Source organism: Aphis gossypii, chromosome 2 (genome assembly GCF_020184175.1).
Source record: "Aphis gossypii isolate Hap1 chromosome 2, ASM2018417v2, whole genome shotgun sequence".
Classification (NCBI taxonomy): Eukaryota; Metazoa; Arthropoda; class Insecta; order Hemiptera; family Aphididae; genus Aphis; species Aphis gossypii.
In genome coordinates this window covers 28,028,440-28,050,936 of record NC_065531.1, presented here as the reverse complement: position 1 = coordinate 28,050,936, position 22,497 = coordinate 28,028,440, and the positions used below count along the sequence as shown (strand labels likewise).

At 25.1% G+C, this 22,497-nt stretch overlaps 1 protein-coding gene across 3 annotated transcripts in view; it reads right to left on the bottom strand.

The window, feature by feature from the left end:
- The window catches only part of LOC114130822 (uncharacterized), a 45,610-nt gene extending 26,242 nt beyond the window's left edge, over positions 1-19,368 (bottom strand). For 2 of the 3 annotated variants that reach the window (XM_050200673.1, XM_050200674.1), the window contains exons 1-2: positions 18,129-19,368; positions 5,344-5,391 (exon numbers count right to left, since the gene is read on the bottom strand). In XM_050200673.1, coding sequence (XP_050056630.1) covers positions 5,344-5,391; positions 18,129-18,681 — 601 coding nt within the window. In that variant the 5' untranslated portion in view covers positions 18,682-19,368. The remainder of the gene's footprint in view (positions 1-5,343; positions 5,392-18,128) is intronic. The other variant, XM_027995887.2, reaches the window with a different exon arrangement.
- Between the last annotated feature and the right edge of the window lie 3,129 nt (positions 19,369-22,497).

The window sequence follows — 22,497 nt, the reverse complement described above, 5'->3', positions numbered from 1 at the left end:
CTAACAGTTTAATAAAAAATAAATAAGTAAATAATTAGATATAATTAAATTATAATTAAGAACCATATCATTTCGAATGTGTAATGATAGTTTTAGTTAAGATAAGTATTTATATCTACCTTTGGACTATCAATAATATATAAGGAAAACTTAATAGTATGAATCTATTTAATATAAGGAGATTATACATATTTTTTAACTAAAAATCACAACTTTTTATGTATGAATTATCATTACTACCTATAGTTTATTATTATTTCTGGATCTAACAGAATATTATAACTATTAAAATGTATTTTGCATGCAATATATTTATAGTATCTTATTCACATTTTATTTTTTTATGGTTAGGTAGTTAACCTTAAAACACGTGTAATATATTCATATATTTTATACATTCTATAAATAATATATTTTAAGTACTAGTATTATTTAATCTATATTTCATTTGTTAGGTGCTTTAATGTCGTTTCAGAAAAATCTTTGTTAAAATTGATATACTTTTTAAATTAAATTTATAATGTGATAAACTAATATTATTTAATATTATTTAATATTTAATAAGATTTTGTCAACCTTAAAATATAATTATCACTGGTGTGAGAAAAGTTGATTGTTCTGTTAATTACTTATTCATTCTTATAATTGTACATTACTAAAATACAGTTACTATATATTTAAATATAGTAATGAATAGGATCGAATCTAACGGTTCTAATTAAATTTATTATAAGCATTTTAGTAAAAAGTTTATAAGTTTTTTTTTTTGGAAACTATTAAAGTATATAGGTAGGTACCTATTTTTACCCCTTTTTTTACTAACAGAACTTGTGTCAACGTTATTTTATTTTAAAAATGAGTCAATATTCAAGGTCAAACTTTTTAAATATTATGATATATATTATATACCATAACATAATATAAAGATTAAAAGGATTAATATAATATGGGGGCCAGTACTAAGCTTAACAACAATGTAGTAAGTGTTTATTATTTTATGTAATAAAAAAATTACATAGGATGCGATTTTCCTTACTTACTAAATGTAATGATTGCTAAATAATAATTATTATTGATTTTTAATAATTACAATAAAAATAAATTTACATCAATTTTATTATTATTATTAATAGTCTACATTTTATATCTATTTTTTATTTACATAATTAATAATTATTAAATAGTATAAATATATTTTATGGTTTTAAATGTTCGTCATACTTTATACGATATTCTAATCATATGAGTCTGGTTTTAAAAAGTATGTAATTTTACAGCTACATACGAGTTGAATCAGAAAATAATTACAGTTTTAAATTTTGTACGAATTGGGTTCGGGTAAATAAAACTATTTATCTTATCTTAGTAATATAAGGCACGAAACTACTAATATAATACAGATTCCATAAATCTAAATGATTAAATACTATCTTGTTTATAAATATGTGATAAAATAATATTATAAGTAAGAAACTGTATAATATCTGTTAGGAATTTTTCAAATGTGTATCACATAAATTTCAATTTAACTATTTATAACTAGACAAAATATTATATAAAATAATAAACTTATAAAGTTTATGAAAACAACATTCTCAATCATAACTGAAACAACTAGATTATAAGTTACACACAGTATTAAGTCAGATGAAATTAGAAGGAAAATGATTTTTAATTTCAGGCCCAACTAATTTGTAATGAACTTAATTAATATACATAATATATAACATGGTTCATTGTTGAAATTGTCAAGAAGTTGTTTTGAAAATTAGTTAAAAATTAAAATTGTATTTAAAACATTTTTTTAGATGTAAAAACTACATTGTGAACAACTTGTGGTTATTTCTATATTTTACAAGTGTAGATTCTATAATTTATGAAATTATAAATTCGACAAATATAACTTTTAACTTGAAATACAAACAATTATTTTTACATTACTTTTTTAACCACTCATTATGCAATTTCAATTAACAAAGTGTTTGCATTGACATAGTTGATAATAAATGTTAAGTTTATAACGCAATAGTAATTATGTCATTTCAAAAGGGTCACGTTGTTATATTTGATGAAAAACTAGTTTTCATGGGTAAAAATATAATAAGACAAAGAATTAAAAGGCTTCGCATGAATAACTTATGAGTGTTACTACTACCTGTACAAGGGTTAAATAGCAGGTTATAAATAGTTTGACGAAAATTAGTTTATATAACATCTATTATAAGGGTAGATTATTGGAAATGTACTGTTGTTGTGCAACAATTTTGAGTTTCTCCCCACCACCTTTATAGTTTTTTTTGTCGTTGAATTTTCGTGATTTATTAGCTTATATTTTGAATTAAAGAATGATATTATTAGGATAGGTCAATATAAGTAGGATATACAGCATTACAGCTATAAGCTCTCAAGAGGATAAAAAAAAATATCATAAATATTTTGTTTAACGTTGTATTTATACGTATAAACTATGTACGTAGCTATGGTATTGCGGTTGTTTATATTATTTAACAGTATTTTACAATCCACAAGCAGATAACTTCATAGGTTTTACGTAGCAAAAATGATTTTAATTTTGATTATATTTTTTCATATTATATGAAACACAGTTTTTAGTAACATACTCATTCTACTTCTGTAAATAATATAGCTATTATTGACCTAGGTACCTATTTTGTTGACATAAAAAATCGATTAAATCACAAGCAACAATCATAAACATATGATAAACGAAGTTGTATTTATATTTGTTTAGAATGGAAGTAAAAACCAAAACATTTTAATTGTTTGTTTGTTATTTTATGGTTTGTGAACAAGTGGAAACATAAATATTTGAATGGTCTATATTTGTTATGGTGGATTTAATGTTTTGTTCGTAATTTTTTCAAATATTCTTTTTGGAACTCATTCATCTCTACAAACCCTTTAAGCTATTAATTGTTATTAATATTTTATTATGTAGCGCATTGGCGCTAGTTAAGTTTTTCATGAGTTTTTAATTTTTAATTCTTCAACTAGACTGTTACACGCGATTGTAAAATTAAGCTAAAAAAGTTAAAAGTTTATCTCTTTTGAGAATAATAAATTTAAATCTTTAACCAAATATAGTTGATTAAAAAAATGGTGATTTAAAAACAAAATGTAATTGAAATAAGTAACACTAGGTAGGTATTATAAAGGCATTGACAAACTATTAAACATAAATTATAGTTATTCTACAAAGTTTAATATTATAGTTTATTGATATATTATTATTATGTTATATACCTCAAAAAGCATTAACCTATAAGATCGAAAAATATAACACCAATAAACGTTGTTATATGAATTTTTTGCAAAACGAACATTTATTTACTATAAATACTTTATGATGTCATAAAGGAAAAATATTTAAGTTCTTCTTTTCAGAGAGAAGTTCAGTTTATTTTGGATGTAACTAGGTTAACCTACTTTAAACTATAAATATTTATTTTCAATAGCCAACAAATGAATAAAACTTAAAATATTGGCTATACGTATATACTCAAAACTTAATATTATAATATGTTTAAATTTATATATTAATATTTTAATCATATTTTGGAAAATTTCATAACAATATAGTGCAATAAGATAAAATGTATATAGAATGTAGATACATTCGAATATTAAATTGCTAATAGAAAACTAACTCATAATACTATTTAATTTTTTCAAATATCATTAAAAAAATCCCATTAAAGCATAGATCGAAAATCAATTTTAAATAATTTAAAATTAAAAACAATTATTGTATTAAAGTTAGATTCAATTTAAAATTAAATATATTCAACAAGTATTAATAATATAAAATAATAAGATTGTTCTTATTTGAATAATAGGTTAATTGTAAATAAAAAATTTGCAACAGGTAAAATTACTATGATTATTTGTTAATAATATAAAGTCTATAGAAGACGGCATTTTTACATTTTAACTTCAATAAATTATACAAACATAAAACAAATTTAATCTTCTAAATTTTAGAATTAAATATTTTCATTTACCTAAAGTTTCTATTTTTAAAGTCATAATTTTAACTAAATAACCCATAACTAACTTATAATGCTTTAATTAAGGCTTTCTTATATTTTTTTTCACCGAATACACAAATAACGAATTTTTACAATTATTTATAATTTTTTATACAATCTCATTATATATTGTAATTATAGACTTGTCGTTAAAAAAAAAAAAAAATACAGTTTTAGTAATTTAATTTACTGAAATTGAGTGGAGTAAATATTTGAATTTTAAACATTATAATCATTAATCACTATTCAACGAATTTATAATAATACTTAACATCATTTTTCATTTGGTACAATCTTGTATAAAATTATTGTTTACAATAATACAATCATATTTTGCTCATATTTTATTGAAAATAGTGAAAAAATAGAACGTGTTAAAAAATTATTTATCTTGAAAAGCATTAAAAGTTTTGGAAATATTATTTTTATATTATTTGAAGTCATTAAAAACAATATTTTTAAAAAAATTATATAATTATGTATCTTTATTACTATTCTTTATCTTGATAATTTTATTAACTTTTAACTGTTTTTAATTATAGTATTTTTTTTTTTTAATTTCTTAGTTCTAAGTAGTTCTTAGTACGTTTTTTGAGAATTATAATATATAAGATTAGAATATCAAACAGGTAACTAATTAGTTATAAATTATAAATATTTAAAGCTTAGACGAGCCGTGTATAAGGTCAAAGGAGTAGGTATACTGTACTTATTACTTCACTTCTCAGTTTCTATAAAGTTTGAAATTTGAATATCTATAGCAGAAATTAACTAATGTTTCAAAATTTAATAATTATCTTGTATTTTTGTGTGGATATAATATTCATCATTAGTTGATGACTATAGTTACAGTTCAATAAAGATTTTCAGATTAGGACAGTAAATATTGTGTTTTTATTGCAATGATGATTTTTATTTGTAAACATAATCAATCATTCTTTAAACATTTTATATTTTCACCAATATTATTTTGTATTTTACCCTGTAAATATAAACTTGAATTAATTCTTAAATATGGTATATGTAGGCCCTAAAAAAAAATATATATATATATAAAAATAAAAATACATATTTTCTGTTTAGTATACAAGTTAGAATGTGAAAAATCAGCATGCTTTCATTCAGAACATTATCATTCTAAAGAGCATAGGTTGCTCTACTAACATAAATAAATCATTTTAAAACCAGAACTACGTTTAAAAACGGCGCTCTCATCTAGTGTATTTTTACAAGGTTATATGTACAAGGTTATATTTTTACATCACTAGTTAGCCTAAACATTCAAACCAATTACCTGGGAGCATATCTTGATTCAATTTTACGTCGACGTTTTGATAACTACCTAGAAACATTATATATTACAATTAAAATCACTAAATCGTTTAAAAGCATATTATATTAGATTTTTATTTTTTATTTAAAACCAAATAAATATTTGATTTCATTATTAATTTAGCACAAAAATAAGATAGTTTTTTTGCGTTGTTAAGGTTTAACAACGTTCTATCATTAAAATATTTTATACTTTTTTATATTTAATCTTATAAATATGATGAGAGTATGTAATTTCATATCATTAAAATAAATTTATTTTTTTTAATTAAAAGTTAGTTTTTATCTAAATAACCAAGATACATTAGAAAACTATCTATCAACTTCTTATTTATTAACTTCAAAATATTTTCCAAATTTCTGTATCCTATCAGTTAATTTTAGAAATTTCCAAATTCATAAGCACATTCAAAATCGCCGTCAACCTTCAAAAACCACCGCTCTAAATGTAAATCCTCAATTACATTAGACTTCTCCATCAACTATATGCAAACCCATACCTCAAACTCAAAATTTTTAATTATCTTTTCATCCTCTAATGCTATTCTAAATAATTTATTGTACCATATATATGTACAGATTATTAAATATTCAAATAATAATAATAATACGAATATACATTATAAATAGTATATCATATGATAAAATTATTTTAAATATTAATATAAAATACATAAAAAATACCAATATATATGTATAATTTTTTTTTTTTTTTTTAAATAATTCTACAGATTTTTTATTAATTTCGTTTTCCTTGCTCACTCTAAATAACGGATACCTCCAAATAGTAGACAGAATTTCACCAACTGAGAGTGTCTGGTATTAAGAGATTTCACTGTATTTTCTAATAAATATTAGACGAAATCAAAGTTTCTACTAGTATCAACTGTTTTATGCAATAAGATTGGACTTATTAAATTTACATGAATTTATTGGCTGACGATTTTTAATAATACGACGATTTAAATATATTAACCTGCATCAGTTCATAATAGTTTTTCATGTACAACAATAATTGTTATCATTTAGTTTAAATTTAATACTTTCATTAATGTGACCTATTCAATGACGAGTTTCAAAACATAATATACAGCAGAATAATTTTCACGTTTTTTTATTTTTTAGTTTTATATATATTAACTATAATTTTCATCCACTTTGTAAAATTAACATTAATTTTTTTTTAAATAGAAAAAAATGTATTTATAACATGAAAAGCGTTTTACGAAATTTATATTTTATATTTTTTCAAGCATGTTGAAATCGTTATGTTTATTATAACTACATTTAGACATTCACAAAATATATGAATATAATTTATCACATTCTTAAAAACATTATTTACAACTGTGTATCTTTTCATCGATATTTTATGATTTTATTTATTAAAGAAGTATTTAAAAAACAAATTTCTATCATTCTGTTTAAATAATTTTATTAATTGTAGAATATTAACAACTTGTTGACAAATATCGATGAACATGGTGTGAAACTTTGTATCGAAATAAAATAGATTTTATTATAATAAAAATAATAATTAAAAATTGTTTGAGTTTTAGTTAATGTAAGTGCATTATATCATAACACACACTTATAATTTATATTTTATTACAACATAGCGATAACAGTTAGGTACTGATCTACTAGTATGTAAAAAGAGAGACGTCACTGTAATGAAAATCAATGAGAAGGTACACGGCGTTTAAGTTATGCAATATTGTTACATTAATGTTCTGTATTATAAAGTGTGCATAATCATAATATATATTATTAATAGGTATATTTTAATTCATTTTTAAATATTATTCGTGTACGTTTCATTATAATATACTAATAAACTATAACTTATTTTTAAAATATTTTATTTCATTAATATGTCAGTGACAATAATTTAACATATTATATACGTTTTTATTTTATAAAATTGTATTTAGTTGTTAAACAAGAATTTCTATTTAAAAATGTTTAAAGTATAAGAAAAAATATTTTTATCCACTTGAAAATGCAACCGTCTGTAAAATAATACTTTTTTTTGTTACTATAAACTTATTGTTTCACAGTTAATAAATTATTATTGATTTGCACAGTCACCATTTAACCAACCCTTTATTCTAAACTATATTTCGAGTTATTAAATCATACAGTTAATTTACTTTATGTATAACTATAATGATACAGTTTTTAATCTTATTTACTTTTAAAATTATCATAAGTTTCAGGTAATAATATATAATTTATTCCAATATATTATATATTTATAATGAGGATTTTTCAAATACCATCATTGGTTATTATTTTATTATAATTTATTTTCTAATTATTAACCATTTGTTAAATTTCAAAATGTTGATGTATATTCTCTGATATATCAATAGTATTGACTCGAAAACCTTATTGTTTGTATAATAATGCAAATTTTATGAATAAAATGTTATTTTTAGATCAATTTCCAATGACTATATTATTATATTAAATTAAATCATATAAATATAAAACTTAAATCAAGACAATAAAAAATAAGTCTTTAACGTCAAGCCACAGCAAAACAAAAATATTGACTATCAAAATCTATTTCTAGGTTAAAAGTTTTTTATTAAAGTTTCAAATAAAAATATTTAATTGAGAACAATATATTTTTTTTATGAAGATCAAAAATGTTTTTGCTTTATATTTATAAATATTGTTATATACCAAATGCTGTAGATTAAATACATTTCATGGAGTAGGTTTATTAAATTAAAGTTTTTTCTAGATAAATCGACAGTAAGATCATCAGAACAATGTTAAAAGTTGTAAAATACCTAAATAAAAACTTGTATTATTGTAAAGAAAAATATATCTTATAATTTTTAACTTAATTTAGAACTTTAACAATATTATATGAACTGCTGAATTTAATATTATGATAATTTTTTGTTTCATTTAATCTTCAAAAAGGATTATTTAAAAGTGTTTTAGGAAAGCCGAGTAAAAAAGGATTATGAAAAAAAGTTTTTACAGGAATTATTTCAAAGTATTTACACTAATATTTTTCCAAGTTTCTTTAGTGTCAAACTCAAGAGTTGAGTAACATTTTCTGCGCGGTATTATGGTTTACTGATCTGTGGATTAAGGATGACAAAGAGTTAAATAATATCCAATTTTAAGACACTGGTTTGATTTAAAAGGCTTCAAGATGTTCCAATTTCTTATGAACCAATTTAATTCAGCTTAAAACTTTCTTTAGTATTGGGCATATTATATAAATATTTTTTTTTTGAAATTTTCTTGAAAATTGTGATAAAATAGATAGTTGTGAAATATTTATGCTAAACTATTAACTATTACTGCGAAAAATGTGTAATAGTTCATATATAATTATTAGGTATACACGCGATTGACTAAACAAAAGAAGCGTGCCCAGCTGAATGATGTACCTATGTATGTATAAAAATGCACGTGAAACACACGTGTATACGTCATAATATTTATGTTTTGCGGAATATAAATTTATAAATAGCGTCATGACTCAGTACGAAAAATTATTAATATTTTGTATAATGAATACCGAAATAGTTGTCCATAGTTTATGAACGGTTTTAACAAAGTAGGAATACATCTACTTTGATTAAAAAATATTCTATTATTCTTAGAACCTGATCGATTTCGAGTTTATTGTAACTATCGTATAGCGAGATTTTAGATTCATTCCATCTAATTAAAATTTTTCGTGGACATACTGGAAAATCATATTATATACATGTAAGTACGTACATTTATAATATATAAATCGTTATTGTTTTTTCAATGAGATTTAGCTGTCCAACATCGCGTTTTTATTCTAAACGCATTCAATTTCACGTGTACGACAATTTTATACGAGGTATTTGCCGGAAAATCATAAAACAACAACAAATAATAACAAACTGCAGAATGAAAAGGAACGATGGAAAAAAATTATTTCCACGCGTTGAAGAACGGGTTTTTTTTTATATATATATATTTTATTTTTATTTATGTCATCGTATTTTCGAAATTTGTTATACATTTATACAGTACACACACGACGTGTATTCCCGTACATGCGATTGGCTGTTGTTGTGTTCGGTTGTTTTATTATTATATCATTTGCCGAGTCTCTACAGTCGTTCATTTCGAGAACCGACGGCGACGGCGATGACGACGCGTAGCAGAACTGTGTATGGCGTCGCAAGAGTACCCTAGCTAACCACCGTCGACGCCGCCGCCGTACTTGCCGGGAACGAACCGAAAGCAAAGTCTTTCCCGCACGCCCGAGACCAAAGTCTGCTCACCCCTCCCCGCGACTATCGATCCACCGTTCCGACTCAAAGTCGTTTTATATTACAAACCACCGCCACCATTTGGAAATATGCGAATAAGTATTTGTGCTTATGAATATAGTAATAAATACGTTATGTGCAGCATGTCTGTATAATATAAATGCATTTTATCGTAGTATTATGCATATGCATTTCACGGTAAAAATGATGGTAGCTATGATTACCAGCCGTGACGACGATACGTAATCGGGTGTTCTTTTTTTTTTTTATCCTCGCGCGTGTACGTGATTTATATTATTTAATGATTTTGAAAAAATTAAATAAATCTTTAAGCGTTGTTACCTCGTAATATAAAATAAAAAATACATCGTATGTCATGTGATATTACATTACAAAATATTGTATAAAATATATAAATATCATAGGTGTTTCGTAAAATAGAAATGTAATATATAACATCATTGAAACATCCCCGCCGTTATGATATAGTAGATTGACCTCGATTCGGTTCGATTGAATTTTCTTCTTCAGCTCGTCGGGTTTGTACTTTTTACATTAAGTAGGTCTATAGGTATATATTATTTTAGGTTTTATATAATCTTGACTGTGGACAATAATAATCATCATTATTGTTGTTATTATTAATATCATTCTTCGTCAAAGTCGAGTAGGTAGCTTCCCCGGGCTTTTGATATTATATTTTTCTAAATAAATTGAATTTTTCGAGTGTTGGTGAAAAATTAAGCACGATCGGTGGTAGTGTTAAGTATTCGAATGAAGTTTGACGCGATGCAACGGCCTGCGTAATGTCTATGTGATTGTGTGAGCGTCACCCGGATCAAAGCAACAAGTGAGATAAAACCGTTACACGCAGTTGAAACATTAAACTTATGACTCATAAGTTATGAGGAAAGATGATCGAGATGAATATTTTTAAAAACCTGTTAACAAATTAACAATAATATCTGATTTTTGTTTCACAAACGAACATGGTCCTTAATAATATATTACATTACGACTTTTACGATTTGATGAGTATTGTCAGTAAATATAATTCATCAATTTAATCCATTACAATATATTTTGAAGTTTGTTTAGTTCAAATAAATTTAATATGTATCGGGTGAATTATTAAATGAATACGATTTATTATTATATTATAAACAAATATGGTATGTGTACTTAATACTTAATGTAGTAAACATTTCAATATCAATATTATTTCATATATATTTTACAATATGTAACTGGTTATAAGGGGTTGGCTGCGTTTCTAAAGCAATTAAAATAGAGATGAAGGCGAAATGTAAACAAATATAAATTAATAGTAGAGAGATCTCACTGTAATCTTATTCTAAATTGTTATCACTAGAATATTTAATATTTATAAAAAAATAATCATATTATTATAATTTGTAAGTTTACTTAGTAAGTATTTTTTTTTAAATAATAAAATTATTAAAATATTTAAAATATTTAGAGGCATAATTTTTACCTTTAATTTGATATGATAGGTACCTAATAATTCATTAAATTTTGTTTTATGAAAATTATTTTATCATTACAAAGTATGTACCTATTGTACCTATTATAAAGGTATAGAATAGTTAAATCCTTGAAAATAATATGTAAATCATACATGTTTTTTGAAAACTACTTTTAAGATTCTTGATCGTATAATATTTGATTATCGAATATTGTATTAAATAATCACAGAAGAGTTATATGTTCGTTTATAAAATCCATTGTTACAATTTATAAATTATTATTTTATATTTAGATTTATTATATTAAATTGTATAAATGTTTCATTTATTTTATTAATAATATACGTAATTTTATTGTTGGAAAAATATTGAATTATTTTTATTTTTATTTTTATTTTTACTTATTATAATTCCATATTATAATATGATTCCATCAAGCAAAACATTTACTTTATTTACCTTATTTATTTAAATATAAATATATAAATACAATGCACTGATGAATGAGTAAATGTATTTATTTGAACACATTGTGATCTAACAAATCTATGTGTAGTACTTTCATTATATCAAACTAATATTAGTCCTATTTATAATAGAAATTATTATTATTATTGTTTTCAATATGGTTTAAAAATGAGTACTTGTGGGTATTTGTGTTGTGAAAATATGTAATTATAATTTATTAGAAAAGACATTTTTAATTTTAAGTCATCATGGTTTTATTGTTTTAATAACAATCAATTCTGTTTAAATGTGTACATATTTTTGTTTAAGTTGTACACTGTGGTTATAAATTTATAACAAAATAATTCAAGGTAATACACTTTATCCGAATGACAGTGATTATTATACTTAATCGAATTAATGTTGACATTTTGTAACTTTATAGGTATGTATTAAAATGTTCATTAGTCATTAATCATTATAGTTACAGACTGAGCATTGAGATATTTATTAAATTTGAAATCGTTAATAAGTATTTAATAATTGTTAAAAATGTTTTAAATTTGTAAAAATTTCAAATATAAATGTTACATTGCATTATAACTTTATTAGTATACATAATATTATTATTTTGTAAGAATTTATTTAAACAATGAATAAAGTTCAATTTATAATGTAATTATAATTGTATCAGACACCGTGCAAAACAAAATAATTTATAAATTGAGTAGTCGTAAATAATAATACTTTTTTCTCCGTAACAACAATAATTTTAAAATTAATTCCTATTAAATTAATATTAAATTAGATACGTGAAATATAGTATATCTATTATAAATATCAGTAAAGAATAAACCCGGTGTCATACTATAGTTGTTGTGTATTACATCTGCTGTTGAAAAATATGATAATATGATATTCTATCATTAATGACGTTCATTATATAAAATATTAAATTAAACTTTAATCAATTAAATTAAATTTACAAAAGAAAACTTTACTCCACTTTAAATTTCCTAAGTTTAAAAGGTATAACATTCTATCGAACTAGCTATATGTTTACTAAATATAATGTTGTGTTAAAATAGGTTCATAATATGAAAGTGTAAATTGTTTGTATACAAATAAGGTTTATTAATTGTATACAACACTGGAATACAGTGTGTTATTATGAAATAAATAATAAAATTAAGAAATGGAGAAATAAAAAATATATTTAACATAACACAAATTAATAATTACTGTTTTTCTGCGTGTCGAGTTATATTATAATTTTTTGCATCTATTTTTTTTCCTTAGTGACGTCAGTCATGATTTTTTGTTTGAATTAAATAAAGAAAGAGAAAAATTTCTATTATAGCGCTGTGCCGCTGTTGAAATACTTATATAATATAAGCTTTTTAAATTAGATTTAGAATAAAAATATGAATTATTCGATATAAATTTATTTAAATGTTTTATATTAAATAAATACTTGGATAGATAATTTATAATTGCTCAATTATTAGACGAAGATTTTCAAATAGGTACCAAAATTACATTTGTGTCTAAATTTTATTCATTTTTGATAATATCAAAGTATGTGTTTGAGTATAATAGAAATAGAAAATCAATAAATTAGATTAGAGTTTAAATAAACTCAAATAAAATGCTGTACCTACATTTTTATTTAATTATTGTACTAACTGTTGAGTAAATAAGTTACAAGTATATTTTAGATATTATTGCAGTTACAAAAAAGAATATTAAATGTTTTCTATGAATTTTTAACTAATGGAAAGTACTTTTGCATCTTTTCGTGTTTCTTTATAATTTATCCATACATGTAATTCTATAAATTTTAAAAATTTAAATTGTTTTAGAAAGTAAAAGTTTTGACGGAATAAAAATGTAGTTTTTAATGAATGAAATATGTTTTTTGATTGTTCACTATTAAATTATTATTGGATAGTAAAAATAATTTGTTTACTATATAGGAAAATCTTCATGTCAGTGGAACATTATAAAACAATAACTTGCTAAAATTATAAACTTTTTAAAAGTTATTGAGATATATTAATATACTTTTGCGCTTATAAATATTTAGAAAATATAAATTATAAACAGAATGTATTGCATAGAAAAACTTGAATTCAAAACTAAGTCAAAACCAAGTATAAATCTAATATGTTATATTATATTTGTATAAAACAAAAAAATATTTTTAATTGTATTGTAAATATTTTTATAAAGTTAAGTAATATATTAAATTATAATTTTTGATAACATAAGAGTAAATAAAATAAATAAAGGAGTCAAAAAATATTTACAAAATTTACTTGTGATTTCGTTTACAAGAATAAGTGCACAATATAATATATTATCATGATAGATTATACAATACACATATTTACCTAATATAGAATACAACCAACACATTGAATATTTTAAAATTTAGCGTCTGACATTATTAAAATTCGTGTGTAATATAAAACAAAGATCCAACTGAATTGATATAATAAATAAATAATAATACGATATTGAATTTGTTCAACTTATAAATTTAGGATAAAAAAAAATAAACCGGGCATGGCATAGGTCATAGGAACTAAATTTTTTTTAATTTTTTTTGCTCACAACTCACATCGAAACTACAGGATAATGAGCCTTAATACCATTTAATGATACATAATTTTTTTTTCTTTTTGAAAAACAATTATGATCACTGCACTTCTGAGACTATAATTCAGAATATTAGATGTTTTATTTCCTTTCAATATAATAGTTAATTCTCATCCATAGAAATACTATTTAAATATTTTATAAATATACTGTTTAATGTATTATTTAGGTAAAATTTCCATAAGATAACAGATATGTTTGACATTTTAGAGTAAAATATGACAAGTACGATGCTTATCGGCGTTAACTTTTATATATCACGTATTCACGTTTAGGTAAAGATTTTGTGGCGGTCGTTGGGAATGGTTACCTACCCTTTTCTTCTTTTGGCTGTATTTTACTACAAAAAATACCTATTTAAAAAACTAAAAAAAAATTTAATTATACAATGTAGTTTACATAATATTATATACTAAAACCTTGTATAATTTTTATTATTTTTAAATTTTCGATATCAGTTTTTTTATAAGTTTATTGTTTGGTTTTTATAATTGATTAAAATGTTTTACTGTTTCGTTTAAGTTGTTTTCGAAAACACATACACAAACACACACGGAAATATATCTATATTAGACAGGTATTTTATTTTTGAATGTACAATATTGGCCACACCCTTTGCCGTTATATATATTTGAATCCCACGTCTGATCATTGTGATTCTGTACGTTGATTTAATATTATTATTAAGAGATGTTGCCAAATAGTAAAGCATTTTACAGTGGTTATTGTTACTAAAAAGATAAAATCAATTCATTAGATTACAAAAGGTCTGGAATCCTTAAATAAAATACACAGAATCCAATTTCATAGAATCCACTGATCACAACACGTTTGTAATAATAGATATTTATATTAATAGAGATCTTAATTTAAATTATGACAAAAATGTGTTTAAATTCAAGATGTATCTCTAAACGATATTTCTGTTATATTTAATCTTACATATTCAAATTTAAATTAAAATATAATAAAAGAAATATATAATTCATCAAACAATTTTGTTGTAATTATCTTTAAATAGTTAAATAAATTTTAAGAAAACTATTTATTTTAAATTGAACGCCTGTTTTTTTAATTTATCGCATTATTATGTTCAATACTAATCCGTTTTCCATATTTTAATGAAAATTAGATTTATATAACATTATCTTAATAATGATGTTAATTATAAAAATTTCAGAGCCGCCTCCAGGGACTTTGTTGGGGGAAGTTAAGTCATAGTTTACCATGCCATAGGTAGTCATCACTTTTCGGAACCGTAAAAATGCTAGGTAACATAACCTCGAATGGGGTTGGTGTTTGCTAACAAATTGAATCTAATAGGTAGGTACCTTATATTATAAAGAGAGCCAAAAATAAGAAATTCCCAATATTTTTTTTTTTTTAGAAATGGGAAAAACAAAATAATTTTTTTACACAAATTCAATTTTTGGACAAAATTTGTTTTTTCGATGTAACTTGAAACGTTATTATAAATAAATAATATTATATTTTACTAATTGAATTAAAATTTTTAATTTTTTAGTTTTTTCTATTAATATTAATTAAAATTATTCACTTATAAATGCTTTAAAATTTAATACAAAGCTCTAATTTATCAACTAAAAAAATAACGAATATTTATAGTCACAATATTTTTTTTTTTAAGTTTAAAGTTAGAATTTCGACGAAATTTATAAAAACAGTGAAAACCAGCAAATTATTTTGGAGTTAAAAATTCATACTTTTATTTTAATACATAAGTTTTGAATCAATTCCTCATATTATTTAGTTCATACCAAAACTATAAGAACCCAAGAAATATAATATTAAGATAATTATTTTCATTGGTATTTTAAATTTAAATTTGGACGAAATTACTGAAATTATTTATTTAAATGATAAATAACAATGTTTATTATATTGTTTTAATTTAAAAACATTATTCGTGGGAACTTTACTATATTATATAATAATTATGAATTTTACTATACACTTTGACATTTTTGATTTATTTATTCCACGAATATATTTTTTATGTTTTACGATATTTGCAGAAAGATAATATTATTAATTTTTTTATAAGTTTATATAATATAGTAAAAATATAAATTAATTATAATAAAATGAATGCAATATTTTCGTAAAAATTATACTAATCTATAATAATACTAAAAATAAATAAATAATTTTAATAGCTAAGTATTTCAAAAATCACATCAAGAAATTAGTTTGTGAAGTAGGTTGACGACCGTTTTTGCTTAAAATTGTTTTTGTTGTCAAATGAATTTTATTGAATTAAAAATTAACACTCAACTATTATAATAATTTCCTAATAAAGGGTTCTTCTTTTTTCAAATAAAATTGTTAGAACATGACTCCAACAAAGTCTATATTTTTTGGTTGAAATTTACAAATTCCTTCGAAAATGTTATTAAATTTTTAATTATAATTTATAAGATAAATAATAAGCTATTTGAATATAGTTAAATTGGTCATCACATACACTATTGTTGAATAAAAATGTAAAACACAGTTTGTGTTTTTTATTCTACTATTTTACTAGGTAGGTATTAAATTTAACATCCAATTTTATTAGAATTAATTAATTTTAAATAAATGTTTTAACACGGTTCATCAATTTCAGCTCTAAAATGTTTAACGATTTAATCTCTACATTTTGCAATTAGTATATAGTTATATAATTATTGATTTAGATGTATTTATTTTGTTTCACTATCCAACGAATTGTATGTATTCATTTTTTTTTTACTAGTATTGTATAAATATCAATGATAATTTAATACAATAATACTATGTTTAATTCATTTGAATAACTAACCGATATTATTTTTATTTACAATATTTTACTGGGAAACAATTTCAAATGTATAATATGTAATAAAAAAGTTTTAATATAATATTACAATAAGATTTCCTGTTAAACTATTCAATATTGTTATTGGTGTTTAAAAAATGATATAAATTTAGGTTTTTTATTCTGGTAAGTATTAGACGGGTTAAATTAAATATTAAAAAATTATTTTTGTAGGTTATTATAAAATATATTGAATTAAAATTGATATGGTTATAACGGTGATAATATTGCTGTGGTTAGTTTTTGGTATTATGTGTGCAACAGGTACTAAAAAAGTATCTTTTCTTTACTGTTACTTCTTAAGAAAACAAAATACCTTTAAATTTACTGATTTAAAATTCGAATTTACGCCTTCCGCTTGACTAACAATCTTATATATTTTCATTTGTATACTCTTGGTATATTGTTACGAATGAATAAATTTAAACGAATAATAACACGACGCTGGGCACCCAAATATATTATATTATTCTCATTTATCGGAAAGAAATAAACGATTTCATTCTAAATATTCGTGTTTTGGCTATAATACACGTCGTCAGTTAATAGCATTTTGTTCACGTTCTATTATTTATTATAGACGAGTAAATTGCGGGCGCGTCATTTCAAATTTTCAATTGTTGGTGTCAAAATGTTAACACGCCATTTTTAAATCATTATTAGGCACACAGAGTGTTATAGTATATATAACACACACACACACATGTTATAGGCAGTGGTATTTTCCTATTTAAGATGATATTATCATACGGTAGACGATACGATTTATATCCTTTTTCATAAATACAATAGTGGAAAATTCACCTCCCCACCCTTCAAAAAAAAAAGAATGAATTACAGATTCTTGGATATACAGATGAACCAACGAATATGCCGTGTACGCGACACCCGCGTACACTTGGCGCCAAAACCCGTCGTATGAAGTACGTATAGTAAACAAAAAAAAAAATTCGCTTGAGCCGTGCACGCCTAACGAACCGGAAGTACACGTGTCCAAGCTGCAGTACACACTCACCGATGATGATGGGCATCTCGAACTGGTTGATCGGGCCGACGCCTTGTTCGTCGTACCTGTTGTACGGCGGCTGCTGTTGATGTGACTGTTGCTGAGGATGGCGTGGCGGCGCGTACATGGGCCTCGGGCTGTAGATGACGGGCAACATCCTGTCCCTCGGGTCAGTGATCAGCGGCGGTTCGTAAAACGTCTGCCGGGTTTCGGCACCATCGCCGCCGTCGCCGCCACCGCCGCCGTCGTCGTCGTCATAATTGTAATCGAAATTGTTATTGTTCTGGTCCAAATCGTTGTCGGTCGCGCCACCGCCGTGTTGGCGTTTGTCCGGCCGACGTTTGGTCGTCACGACCGTTCGCTTGACGCCGCCGCCGCCGCCGCCGCAACCCAATGTCCTGGCCGTCAGCTGCAACAGACACTTCCTGGAGTCCTTGTACTGGTGGCTCTCCAGGTTGTGCGAGCTACCGCCCCTGATCGGAGACGGGTGTGCCGCGAACAGCGCCACGACACCCAACGCCAACAGGCCGCCGCTCAGCCGCAATCTTTGGTTTAGCAGCATGTCGCGACCGCTGTGATGATCGTAGGACAGCGATCCGAAGACTGCGGCGGCGGCGGCTTTACGTGCGATTTTATTATACAAAGTCGCGGGAGACTAGTCGCGGAGCACGACGGTTACGCGGCCCGCGGTATATACGACTGACTGACTGGCTTACTGCCGGCCCCCACCGCCACTGCCGCCGTCGCCGAGTGGTCGCGTTCAGTGGCGTATCAATACCGAAATAGTTGCTGCAGTGGCGTAAATTGTATTATTATTATTATTATTATTGTTGTTATTCTATAGGGCGGCAGCGGTGGCTGTAGAATACTCGAGTGCTGGGGGCAAGAAAAAATGCTCTTTTCGAACACTTATTCACGATTGTATAAATAACAGAATAATAAGAGCCTACGTGGCAACGGGATTTTGTCTCGTGATGGTGACTCGCGCAGAAAGCGTGAGAAAAAAAAATAATACTAGTAACAACAATGGCAATATTAATAAAAAATAATAATAATAATAAAATGACGAGAGAAACAGTAAGCCAGAGAGAAAGAGAATGAGATACAGAATATCTGTGGAGAGAAAAAAGTCGTGCTCGGAATATAGCGCGTACACGTCGGTTTCAACAGATGTCCTCCGGAGCGCTCGCGGTCGTTGGCATGACGCGTCTGCCGGTTCGTTTGGAATGTGTCGGACTGAAGGGACGACGACTCTGCGTGTGCGTTGCCCCATGTTGCCGGCAGGCCGCTGGCCCACACACCCACACACCCTACTCGCATGCGACATCCCTTAAAATTGCCCGGCTTCAATGTGCGCGCGCAGCGCACGGGGTGAGGAAATGGGTCATCCGTGTGGGAGATATGTATATATACATTTTTTTCTTTTCCCCGTTCTCGTTCGCTCGCTTTCTCTCTCAAACGCACATACATGCATACACGCTCATCCATATCTCTCACTTTCTCTCTCTCTCACCCTCTGTTTCTATTTTCCCAACCGCCTTTTCTTCAACCCGTGGATGATACGGTGGACTTTCGGGCGACGAACTATCTACATTAGGCCTGACTAGAAAAGCCCGTGGGTGTATATCGTGACAACACTGTTAATCACCGGGGTTAATTAAAGTTAATTAACAAGCTATAGTTAATTGGATTTATATTGAATGGACCGTCTCAAAATACTTATAATATACAAACGCCACGCCGCGACGCCGTGTGTAATAATACCTGGGAATTAATTTCACACCGAATAGTATAGAATTATAAATACATGTAATTTATATTATTACCTACCTATTAGATCGTTGCGATTCGTTTTTATAGCTATAAGTACCTACCGCTTATTGTTTTTGATGGTTGCACCCGTCGAATGTGATTGATAGCAAGCTATCAGTTTTACATTAACATATTCCTTATGTTGATTAAAAATACGCCCTAATTTTTGGCCACCAAAATTTTTTTTAAAATACGTAAGTATAATCACTTAAAAATCACATTAATTTTCCTTTTTTTTCCTTGCTTAATGTTTATAGAAGTTCGTAAGGTTAAAATTAATAATTATAATATACATTTAGGCAATTTTATGTATAATGTACTAAAGTAATTTAATTAAAAGAACAATCATCTTATTAATTGTTTAGGGGTAATTCGTATACAAATACCTAGCTAAAATTTCATTAAATAAATTCATATTTGGAAGTAAGTATATTTGTTTAGTAATTGTCTATATTTATAACCTATATAGTAATATCTATAGCTATCCGGCGTGGATCGCTGCACGTATAAGCACGTAATAGCGTAGTACAGCACTATTGAATGAAAATATAGAAAAAATAAAATTGTTAATAAATTAATTAAAAGCGTAGAATTTCCATTAATTTCATGTGAAACCTACAGAGTCCATGAAACATTTAGCAATGCATTTTAAATGAGGAATTTAAATTTCCTTATGAATCTCTTTATCACAGAAAGATGTTTTGTTTTAGATTATCGTAGTGTCTGGAATTATCGAGAAAATGTTTGAAATGTTTAGATTCAGTGTGCATACAAACAAACTTAAAATTCGATCTAAAGGTAGATCTTCAAATTGATATAAAAAAAAAATAATAATAATAAATAAATAAAAACGTATATAAATAAACAATAATAATGGCTTTTTTTCAACATTCAGTAACGAAAAACATACAGATAAAATTTGACACATGCCAACAAAATAATAAAATAATTTATTGAGCTGTGTTACCAAGGTAAATCAACAAAAATTATTATTATTTTTTTTACCTTAAAACTTACTTAGAAAGTGTGCTGTAGGGGATATCAATGGCTAAAATTGTTATGAACACCTTAGGGGGATTATCAGGAATCCATATACAAAAACTCAGAAAATCCGGTTTTTTAGTTATTCCAATTAATTCCAACAAACTAAAAACTGTTTAGTACTATATTTAATAATATAGACAAATTTATTTTTTATAGAATTAAAATAACTCTATTTTTATAAAAATTAGTAATAACGTTTATTTTTAATAAGTACGTCGAGAAACTAATAAAAATTTATTTAATGATTTAAAAATTGAAAGTTACTCAACTTATTCTTAGATTCTAGGTTTATGTTTTAAAATTAACAAGTTTATTTATTAATGATCTTAAACAAAACAAAAAACGTTAATTATTATTATTAATAAGGGTGAAAAGAAAATCAAACTTCAAAGTAATAAAAAAATAAATTATGAAAAAAGTTTACAAAAAGTAATCAATAATCAACTGTTTTATAAATAATAAAAATAAATAATATATGACGTATGATTTATATATGTATGTACGAGTATATTCATATTATTCCTAATTTAAAAGTACCGAAAGTAACATCTTAATTTTAAACACAATTTAAAATATTTATATACCTACATTATGAGAATAAACATTGTAGAAAGCAATATATTAACTCTAGACATAAACAACTTTTCTATCCACTAGACATTTCGTCCAAATACATGTCATTCTCTTCTTCTAATACTCTAATGGCTATCGGAAATTCCATAAATAATTTAGATTTATTTCACTGCTCAATTAATGGTCTCTCTTCAAGTATTTTATTTTATTTTTATTTTCAAGTAATTTTCAATTTTTTTGTCTGTTTTTTCTATTTTCATTATATACTATGTATTATTATGTACAATGTACACACAACTTGATTTATATATATGTATTTTTTTTCTCTCCTCCTCTTAATACTCATGTCACTACTTTATATATTTAAAATGTAATTGGAATTTATTCTGTAATAAACAACAATATCAATATACTTCAAAACACAAGATTGATTAGAATAACAAAACTAAAAAAAAATTAGTTACATGTTTGAACTTATAGCCCACCCTCTATTTATTATTTATTAAATCCTCCTGACTTAATCAAATTTTTTTGAAAATATATTATAAGGACAGAGCGAACATTTTTATTTAATTTAGTTATGTTTAGAACTTGTCATTCAAACCTGTTGAAAGTCACATAATTTATTTCCAGAACTTTTGTAACTTATAGCATCATGCGTATTTTTAGTTCATCCTAAGTATACTATAAGTATTATAATGCACATACAGTATTCGGTTTTGCGGTAACTATAATATGATATGTGTCGCGTACCAGGAGCAGAGATTGTATACTAAAGGGTTTTATCAGAATAAAACGCTTGGATAGTTTGGATATATATTTGAAAATTTGGCTTTGCCCCATCTTTGAATGAAATTATGATTTAGAAACATAGAAAAATTATGTCACATGACAAATTGGAACAGCCAAACTTTTTACTTCGATTGGAAATAATCAACTATGGCAATTT